Below are 11,207 nucleotides of genomic sequence, written 5' to 3'. Positions count from 1 at the left end.
AAGGCTCCCTGTTATGACTTTATAGACACCTGGTAAAATCAGGAGAACATCAGTGGACTTCACTTCAGGCTCCATCTCCTTCTTCACTAGCACAGATTTCATCGCTCACACCCATCCAGATCGGATGTATCATGAAGTAGCCACTGATTTTTGATAGTAGCTTTGCTTTCCTTCCAGCACATCATTGTATTCAGGCATCAGACATCATCCTCCATCTGTGGGAACTAGGAGTCACCACCTTGGAACACAACATTCACCTCCTACAGCCCCTGCTTGTTGTTTTCTGAAATCTAGCCCCCTCATAGGCCTGTGTGTCATGCCGGGTCCTGGGCCTAAGCTGTGACAGTACACAGTTAGTAAACTACTGTGGATTGTGTCTGTCCTGTGTTAAGTGGTACAAGTTTAGCCATTTCTTAAAACTCTATGTAGAAATAGCTTTCCCAGCCAGAGAATGAATAGCAGGCTAACAAACAAGCAGCAAGTGAGAGGCGAACTGAGACCTGTGCTGGCAGATAGTAAAGCTTTTGTCCACATGTGACCCCTGTATATCTGAAATGTGTTCAGTCACACCTAAGTGTTATAGGGATCAAATGCCATCTAGATTTTTGAAGAGCCAATATAAACACAGTAATATAAATATCTCAACATTTTTAATTGTTTGACTGCTGATATATTTTGGATGCATTGTATATCTGCAATGAAAAAAATACAGAAAATAATGGTATTTGATACTTATAAATATAAAATATAAACATATAATAGAGTATTTTAATCTACAGAATAAAAGCTTCCGTTAGATGGTTAAGGTTGAGATTTGGAGAGAATTCACGGACATTTTCTTATACTTTTTAATCGAAGATGGATGACATTAACTATTCTATATGCCTCCATATAACATATTTTTACATATGCCACCAAGATTCTAATCTTCTCTTTTGTTGAGGAGATTAGAGGTGTAGATCTGATAGTTTTGGCAATGTGTCCACTGGGTTAAAGAAGAATGACTGAGAGAGAAAGAACAGATAAAAGGGAAGTCACCCGTGAGGACACGCTGGTGAGCTGTCCCTGGAGAGGAGGGAAGCCATCTGAACAGAGAGGGCGCCACCTCACTGTGAGTGCTGCTCGCCCGAGTGGGCCAGAGAGCAGCTCCACTTTGGGACAATGATTAGGAAGATAGTTTCTCGTTTGACCAGATACCATTGTATATTTTTGTCATATATGTTTTATTATTAGCAGGAGTAGAAAACAGACAGTCCTGTTGGATGGAATAGAAGACAGTCATGATTGGTTATACATCGTTTTTATGACTAACATATTTCAGCACAGCTAGATCAGGCACTGAGCTGTTATCTAAACATTCTTACCAGGAGGCTATAATAACCTCAAGAGTAATTACTTCATTGCCTCTAATTTACAGAAAAAAAAAAAAAAGACTGTGGCTCAAGGAAGTTCCACAAATTATCTAAGGCCACACAGCTACTGAGAGGTAGGACTGGGATGAGGATGCCGATTTTGAAGGACCCATTCCCAAGTCTGGGTGACAAGCATTTGATGTTTGGCATCCAGGAAGTGCGTATGCAATGATGAAGACAAGAAGAGGAGGAATCAACTAACGCCTAAAGTCTAGCTGCAGGAGAAACAGCATCACTCCAGGGGCTGTGCCAGCGGCAGGGTAGATTCTGCTCAAGAGACAGCCATGGTCCTTTATGCTAGGGTGACAACAGCTATTTTAACAGTTTCATTTCAGTCAATGTCGCGTTTTTTGCTCTGCTTATCCCATGTATCTCACTTGCTAACAAAGAAAATTGTTTGTGAGACCCAAAACTCTTTAGGTTCCGAAGACAAAACACATTTGCAGATATTTGCTCATTTTGAAGTATGTATATAGTTTTCTGGCAGTACTGTGTTCCAAAAGTTGATTTAGAAAAACACATCTCATATTCCCAGGCTACTAGGTTAGATAGTCTTCTCTATAAAGTCCCGGCCAGGGTTATTTTTGAGCCCATCTGCCTCCTCAAGCAAACAGCATTTTCTGCCACCACCACAAATAGAACACTTGAATATTATTTCTCTATAAATATTTTGTGCTGCCTGTAATTTAAAATAAATCAATCAATAAGTCCAGAATATAGGTTATTTTGTATTACTTAAAATGGCAAGATTTAAAAAGCAGCACAAGACTGAATACAAGTTTGGTTTGCTAAAATTTAGGCAACCCCCCCCCGAAAACTTCTATAAGCTGTGTGTGTGTGTGTGTGTGTGTGTGTGTGTGTGTGTGTGTGTGTGTGTGTGAAACAGTAGTGCCATTCTTCATACTTTTAAAATTGTGTTTGGTCATTATTAAATAGAACCTAAATTTTATTTTAGATGAATTTTCATAATATAACTTTTAGGAGTTACTATTTGAAACAAACATTATTTTTTCCTTTAACAAATGAGCTAATTGACAGTTATGCTTGTAAGTCAGGCAAGGCCCGAAATATCTGGAAAGGAATGAAGAAACCATTCCTGTATGCTAAAGGACATAAAAAATATTCCAGTATTTAAATAAACTTATGTGGCATAAAACTGAAGATGTAATTTAAAATTCTGAAAAATGACACTATTGAATTCTGAGACACCAATCCTGAGGTGGGAAGACATCTTAAAAAGGAAAATATTATTAAAGCTGAGATTTACAGATCGTTACAGTGCAGAGTTTCATATTGCGGATTCCTTCAAACTTTTAGAAGTTTTGTTAAATAATTAAATACAGTTGCTCATTTCATTATCCAACATAGCAAGAAAAATACACATAATGCTCGCAATAACCAGGAAAGAAAGAGAATGGTTGTGCCTGGGTGAGATTTTGATTTCAGATATTGGTGGGTGAGGCAATGATGTGTATACATCATTAGAAGGTGAGAAAATGCAGAAAATTCATTTCATGACCAAATCTGATGATGAGCTGGAAGTTATTGAGTTATATCAATATTATTTGATATGAAAGTGCCCTCTTTCCATTCTATTAACTATCATTTTAGTCCCCTGTGCAGGAAAGATTTTCCTCTAGGTCAGGAAAACAATGATTAGAGCTGGGTGTAGTATTGCACTTTTGGGATCCCAGTGCTCCAGAGGGAGAGGCAGGGGGATTGCACATTTCAAGACAGCCTGGTCTAAATAGTAATAGTCTGTCTCACACAGAACAAAAGAAGGTGGCAGAAACTCTAATATAAGTGGGAGGGAGGTGGTGAATAAATGGCTCTAGTTTAAATAAATAATTATCATTATTGTTTCTTCATTTTAAGGGACTGTGTCAAACACTGGCATAAGTAACAAGGGTGAGAATGAAATCCATACAGCTAGTAATGAAACTGGGAATTATTGTGATTTATATTATTAAATTTCACATTTTCTGATAAAGATCAAGAGACTTTAGGCAGGACTGTTAAGAAAAACAAGAAAATAAAGAAATAGAGATGACAAGTTGGATTTTCAATATGCAAAAAGACACCAATGTTCTTTTGGAATAGACAATTGTGCATGTCTAATTCATCTTCCCACTGAAAACCAAAAATAAAAAATACACATCTGTTATTAAATTGATGCAAGAATAAATTCTCTAACAATGGGGATGATGGTATTATTTACAACCTTTGGAAATATTTCTGTGGAGGAGGGAGAATTGTGGGTAATGTTCCCAAAGTCACCTTGATCAACTGTTCTGGTAAAATTTTACCTTCGTGTATCACTAAAAAGATAAACAAAACTTTCATAGATCATCATGGACAAACAGGATAAAATTCTGGTAAACACAAATTTATATAATCCAGATATAATAGGAAGCTGTAACTCAAAACAAAAATAGCGTTTCTTGTCTTAAAATTAACTTGTGAGTTTTATGTCCATGAAACTGGGTTCAAGTTAGGGAATCAGTGATGTTCTCACACGTAACTTTGGGATATAACTTAACTTTTAGATATATTTAAAAGTGGACAGTAAAACTTTATTATAGTAGATGTAGTTGCCTATATGAAGCATCATGCTTTAAAGATATGGAAATATTTTCTACATAGAAGGAAAAGTGCCTATTTAGACCTGCAAATACAATTTTGTCTTTAAATTTCTAGTCAACAAAGTTTTCTTCTTCCTTTTTAGAATAACGAACAAAATATATATAAATGCTACATCACTGCCAAGGTGAGAACCTTGGTAATGTAGTAGAACATGGATTCTGAACTAGGGTTCAGAATCACAACTTCTGTCTTAATGGAGCTCTTGAGAGACCATGTTGGAATTCATTGGAACTCTCAATGAACATGGTCTCTCTCCACCTTACAAGGGGAAGATGGACCAACAGAACCCAATAAATGATACTTATAAACATTAGCCCTTAATTCAGACAGTGGCTTAGATCTGACTTCATTTATAGACACTGCAGTTCTTATCTTTTCCTCAAATTTTTTAATTGACAATCTGCAAATAGTCAGAACATTAGTAGTCATGTGATGTCCAGAAAGCTAGCTAACAGAAAAAGTGAGCAGCATGATGATCCCCAGACTAGAGAAACTGGATAGTGCCACAAACCCCATGTTTTGTTTCCAAAAGCCTTACATAAGGATTAATGCTAATAATTGCCAATGCGTGCAGATGTTTTCATTTTATGAAAGACATTGAAGGAGATTTATTCACACTCCTCTCTTGACAAGCGTATGAAAAGGATAAAGTTGTGCGGTTTGCTTTTTCTGCTTCACGGTGACTCTGGGCCGCGTTCTTCCCGATGGTGCTATCTCACTTTCTGCAGCTCCTGTCTGAGCCAAGAGGGCAGGGGCTGCCCCAGCCTGTGCAGCAGTTTCGAGAGCTCCACGTTGTGGTCCCGGTAGTAATTGGAGAGGAAGGTTCTGGCCTGGAAACAAAAAAGATGACTTAAAGGAAGGACTCTCTTAGCTCTTCAAGTATTACACTTTAGAAATAGCCTATCCAGGATGCATCTACAAATTGTTCATTTACTGTTTTTCTTTAATCACTCATTTACACATTGAGAAATTCTGACTAAATCATAGATATAAAATAAAGATGTACAAGTGTGCCCCGGGAGAGCAAACTGCCATTATGGCACTTAAAGATTTTGAGTTGTAAAATATTCTTTTTTTTTTTTTAAGATTTTTTTTTTCTTGAGAAAAAAAAAAATTTCCACCTCCTCCCAGCCTCCCACTCCTCCCACCCTTCCCCCACTCCTCTCCCCCTCCCTCTCGAGTCTGAAGAGCAGTCAGGGTTCCCTGCCCTGTGGAAAGTCCAAAGTCCTCCCACCTCCATCCTGGTCTAGGAAGGTGAACATCCAAACTGGCTAGGCCCCCACAAAACCAGAACAAGAAGTAGGATCAAAACCCAGTGCCATTGTCCTTGGCTTCTCAGCAACCCTCATTGTCCACCATATTCAGAGAGTCCGGGTTTATCCCCTGCTTTTCCAGTCACAATCCAGCTGGCCTTGGTGAGCTCCCAATAGATCAGCCCCTTCTTGAGAAAAATATTGAAGCATAATAGCAGAGATTGAGATCGTATTAATGCTCAATCAAATGTATTGGAACAAGTATGATAAAACATACAAATTTCATTTAAAAATTATTCCTTATACTAAACATTTTAAAAACATATCTGTCTATAATGGAGTAATGATGTGGGGTGTCTTTCTGTATGTGTTACTTGCTTGGTTAATGAATAAAGCTGTTTCGGCCAATGGCTGAGCAGAGTAAAGCAGGCAGGAAATCTGAACTGAGATATAGAAAGGGAGTAAGTGACGTCAAGGAGATTCCGTCTAGCTGCCAAAGAAGAAAGATGCCGCTGCTGGAATCTTTCCAATAAAACCACAGACTCGTGACGATACACAAAATAAATGGCTCAGTTTAAGATATAAGAGATAGGTAGGAATACACCTAAACTATTGACCAAACTGTGTAGTTTATATAGTTTCTGTGTTTTTATTTGGGTCTGAACAGTTGAGAAATGAGCGAGTGGTCTCAGCCTACAGAGTAAAATTACATTATACATATAACTGGTTACACCATATATTTGAAAATTTTATTCAAGAATTCTCTCTTTATAAACTATTATAAACAATACCTCTTAAGAGTTAGACTGCCATATATATATATATTTATATATATATATTTATATATATATATTTATATATATATATTTTTTTTTTTTTGGTTTTTCAAGACAGGGTTTCTCCGTGGCTTTGGAGCCTATCCTGGAACTAGCTCTGTAGACCAGGCTGGTCTCGAACTCACAGAGATCCGCCTACCTCTGCCTCCCGAGTGCTGGGATTAAAGGCGTGCGCCACCATCGCCCGGCAGGTTATATTTTTAAATGCCGAATAAACCTGAAGAGTTTGACTCTCAAGATCACTTCTATTTTTATGTGCATGTGTGTAAATGTGTGTGTTTCTGTGTATATTCTCACAGGTACCTGCAAAGGCTAGAATAAGACATTGGATAGGTTGGGGCTTTGCTGGAGTTGCAACAGTGCTCTTACCCACTGAGTTATCATTCCAGACCCTAGATAAATTGATGAATGAATGAATGAGTGTGTGTGTGTGTGTGTGTATCGTATGTACTAATGAGTATATATATATATATATATATGTATATATATATATATATTCGGATTTCTGGAAAATAGAAAATTGTTAACTTGCTTTTCTTCCTGCCATATTCTTCATAAAACTACCCAATAAAGTTACTTTCTTCTGTTTTTTTCTGTTTCCCATAAAATTGATCAATACTTTCATGTGCAAATATTCATAGTGATCAAACATATTTTCCTCTTGCATAGAAATTCTACCAAGTCCCCTAAGCTCTTCTCAGCATTTTAAATACAAATAAATTTCTTTCTTCATAAAACTCCCATAGCAACTTTTGTGTATACTGTGGAAATGGATTTAGGACAATTACATTTCATTTTGGACCATTCGCCACGCATTTCATTATGTTTCTCCCCTTAAAGCAGATGGTGTGCACCTCAAATGGGGAATAAGATGTTTACAGTAGTGGGGATGCTACACTGATGTTTTGGGCAGATTAAAGTGATTTCTGAAACCCTTTAGAAATTACTGAGTTCAAAAGTAAATTAAGGACTTTCTGGCACTTATATCACCATGGCAACACATGAAGGATGCATACTGCCCTTGCCTACCTGGCCTTAGGGGAAATGCTCACAATATCTGGCTGATTTCCATCCACAATTTCTAATATAATACATCTTTCCACATAATATGATTTCCACTATTTTTTTTCCTTTGGAGTTTGGCTTATTATTGTTTTGTGCCTCCACAAATTAGTGACCCTAACTAATTTGTTCTAACTAACTCATCCAATGACCCTAACTAAATTATTCACCCCATCATGAATTTCAGTAGCCATTTTATCCTTCTGTCTTCTGCACTGGCACCAGATGAATGTGTGCTGGTTAGTTTTTGCCACTTTGCCCAAACTGGAGACATCTGAGTAAGAGAGAACCTCGACTAAGAATTTGACTCCATCTGATTGGCCTGTAGACACAACTGCAGAACATTTTCTTGACTTCTAATTGATGCCAGGGCGCCCAGCCCACCATGGGAAAAGACAACCCTGGGCATGTTGGCTCGGGCTATAGAAGAATGGTAGCTGAGCAGGCCAAGGAAAGCAAGCCAGTAAGCAGCATTCCTCCACCATATCTGCTTTAACCCCTGCCTTCAAGTTCCTACCTTGACTTCTTTCAGTGGTGTAGTGATGTGGGAGTGTCATATATCAATCTGTTGATTTCATTGGTTAAGCAATAAAAAGAAACTGCTTGGCCTCATAGCTTAAAACATAGGTGGGAGGAGTAAACAGAATAGAATGCTGGGAGAAAGAGGAAGTGAGCTCAAAGACTTGACAGCTCTTCTCTTGGGGGCAGACGCCTCAGAGAGACGCCATGTTCCCGGCTCCTGGGCGGCCGCGGGGATAGCTCTGTTCTCTGAGGCACATGTGATGAAGCTCCGACCCAGGATGGAGGTAGGCAAAAATCTCTCCGGTAAAACCGGTGCTCACAGATTATTAGAGATGGGTTGATCGGGATATCAGAATTAGCCAGTAAGGGCTAGAGCTAAAGGGCCAACCAGTGTTTAAATTAATACAATCTGTATGTCGTTATTTTGGGGCATAAGCTAGCAGGCGGCCGGGGACGCAGCCCCGCCTCTCATATTACTACAGTGTAGCGTCACCTGGAAGTTGTAAGCAGAAATAAACCCTTTCCTCCTCAACGCTGCTTTTTTTTTTTTATTGAGAAAAGGAAAAAAAAAACAAGTTTCCCCCTCCTCCCAGCCTCTCATTTCCCTCCCCCTCCTCCCATCTTCTCCCCCTCCTCCCACCCTTCTCCCCCCTCCCTCTCCAGTCCAAAGAGCAGTCAGGGTGCCCTGCCCTGTGGTAAGTCTTAGGTCCTCCCCCCTCCGTCCATATCTTGGAAGGTGAACATCCAAACTGGCTAGGCGCCCACAAAGCCAGAAAATTAAGTAGGATCCCCCCTCCGTCCATATCTTGGAAGGTGAACATCCAAACTGGCTAGGCGCCCACAAAGCCAGAAAATTAAGTAGGATCAAAACCGATGCTTTTTAGTCAGGATAGTTATCACAGAAACAAAAGTCAAACTAGAACAATGTAGACTGACTACATGTTAATAATACTTACTGTTTTTTTATAAAATTGTTTACCAAACAATTATTAAGTGCCTTTCAATGTGAGAAAGAGTTGATTTTGGTGTATAATTATAAGTTGAATTCCAACAGGAAACAATTTTAATGACATTTATCAGTTCTTTTTCTCTCTAACAGCTTCTAAGTATGTAAAACGATTAATTTCAAAGACAGATCAGCAAAGAAAGATGCACCTTTTTCTTCCTGGTTTTCAAACAGCAATGTATTTTGGCCAAAGTAATTCAAACCAAGCACACATTACCTCTGGATCCATGGGTGGGTATTTTCTTCCTTTACTCTTCCCAAGGCATTTTGTTTTTCCTCCTTCCAGGAGCTGACACCAAAAGCCCTTTTGGGGATCAAACCTAAAATATGTAAAACATGTGCAATTGCAAGTCATTTTCAGTAAAGAGCCTTCCCAGTCAGATAAAAGAGCTACACTTTTCTATGCATATTGCTTTAATTTCATTCATTTCGACAATTGTTCTGCTGATTTAAGAAATGATAAGAGATATTAAAAATGCTATATTATACTATATGCTTTCAAAGCACAAAGACCTGCAGCACAATTTTATATTGAAATTGTTATGTTCTATGCTTTAGCTATGAATCTGCAAAAAAAAAGCAAAGGATTAAATATTAAAGCTTACAGCCTACATATAAAGGGCCTTTGGATACTTTGTTTGTATATGACTGTGATTTCCATGTCAAAATATATTAAAAGATTTCTCTATAATCATTTAATAGGTTTCATTAATGAGTCTGAATTTCATGTAGGTATACTAGTCTGAGTATAAATATAATTAAGCCTTCTAATTTGAAAAACAAATACTGTACTCTATTCTATAGTTACATTTTTTAAACTTTCAAAAATAAATAAGAAGGGAGCAAAATAGTATTAATATGTTTTTATGGTATTTCATTTAATCAATCAAGTGAACTTGGAGATTTTTCATAATTAAAAAAATTAAAATATTCAATTATATCACATTGTGCTTAGAAAGAATGAACTTTTCCTACTTAAAAATATCTTTGTTTAAACGGATAACTATGTCTTGCAAAAATTTTAAAGATGTGTGAACATTTTAAATGTGAAAACATCATAATGTCTTCAGATACGAGACATAGGCACTCTAGCTGGTGAGTGGAATGTAGCCCTCTTCTTGCCTGTTGTTGAAGGCAGGTGATCCTGTCGGCGAATCTCATAGTGGTATCTGTATTTAACTCTCTAGCTGTCACTTGCCACGCAGCTCGGGATGTCTAACCTTCAGACTGGCCAGATACCACATTTAAATCTGTATAGATCTGACACCTTGCCATGGTGATAATGAGAAATTTCATGACACAGCTATTTTAAGAAAATCAGTACGCATTTTTTCTGGGTAGAACACTGCACTAATAGTAACCTGTTCAAAAACACAGTTCCTAGAAATAATCATTAAAAGAGAATGTCAAGGGTGTGGAGGAACGCACCTGGAATCACTGAAATCCATTCTATGCCGAGGCAGAGTACCTGAGTCAGACGTTGGTGTGTTTCTGAACCACCTCTTTGCACTTATAAAATTCAAGCATTAAACCACCCTTTTCTGAAGAATACATTGCTGTGCTTACTAAAGTCTAACAGACTAAGTTTATAATTCATATTCATACACTCACCACACTATGACTTTCCTAAAAAGACAAACAAAAAAAAACAAACAAAACAAAAAACAAAAACAAGAAAACCAAGGGGGGAACTTGGATTTTCTATGTGATCTTCAGCACATTAGATGTTATAGCTTTATTAATGTCATAATCTTTGGGACTTTCCAGTGGAAACGCAGTACAGAAAACAGTGTAATATATAAATTACAGCCAGTTGTAGATTGAGATCTGCCATGTGACTGACACTGTAGTGACTCACAGGTTTTGTTTTTGTTTTTTGTTTTAGGTGAAAGTGCTGAGAAGCCATGGTTGCCAGTGCTGAAGACTGAGTGTGGTTGATTTTGGGGACCATCAAGGCTCATGGATGCCATGGGTTTCAAATGTTTCCGTCGATGAAAACAAACCATTTCAAGAAACAGAAGGGTAGACCACACAATTCTGCTGTTGCTAGTATAATTTTCCAGGCACTACTTTCTTTGTTAAACAGGAGAATTAACTTAATTAAAACCATGGAAAGTGAACAAGGTCATAATCAGAAATGTTTCCCTTGCCTTCTCAGCAAAGGAACAGCCTGCTTGCTGTTAATGAGAGGCTCTTTCTAGATTTGTGGGTCAAATATCTGAGATCTTGGCCAATCCGAAGAAGAAACCATTGCCATCAACATGTCTGAAACCTCTTCAGTTCACTGCCTAGTTTCTCAAGCATGTGGAGAACACCGGTGCCCACTATCAGCACAACCAGTCAGCCAGGTAGAATTTGGGGTTAAAACTTCAAAATTTCATACTTTCTTCATCCATTCTTCTATTGAAGGGCATCTAGGTTGTTTCCAGGTTCTGGCTATTACAAACAATGCTGCTATGAACATAGTTGAGCA

The 11,207-nt window shown here is 37.9% G+C and overlaps 1 protein-coding gene across 1 annotated transcript in view; it reads right to left on the bottom strand.

Annotated features, from left to right (window-relative positions):
• Positions 1-2,307: 2,307 nt before the first annotated feature.
• Positions 2,308-11,207, bottom strand: part of Ndst4 (N-deacetylase and N-sulfotransferase 4) — a 269,358-nt gene continuing 260,458 nt past the window's right edge. Inside the window, exons 13-14 of the mRNA XM_005357237.3 lie at positions 8,952-9,054; positions 2,308-4,885 (exon numbers count right to left, since the gene is read on the bottom strand). Coding sequence (XP_005357294.1) covers positions 4,766-4,885; positions 8,952-9,054 — 223 coding nt within the window. The 3' untranslated portion in view covers positions 2,308-4,765. The remainder of the gene's footprint in view (positions 4,886-8,951; positions 9,055-11,207) is intronic.

This window comes from Microtus ochrogaster, chromosome 21 (genome assembly GCF_000317375.1).
Source record: "Microtus ochrogaster isolate Prairie Vole_2 chromosome 21, MicOch1.0, whole genome shotgun sequence".
Lineage (NCBI taxonomy): Eukaryota > Metazoa > Chordata > Mammalia > Rodentia > Cricetidae > Microtus > Microtus ochrogaster.
The sequence above is the reverse complement of the archived record's forward strand: the minus strand, read 5'-3'. Positions and strand labels throughout refer to the sequence as shown.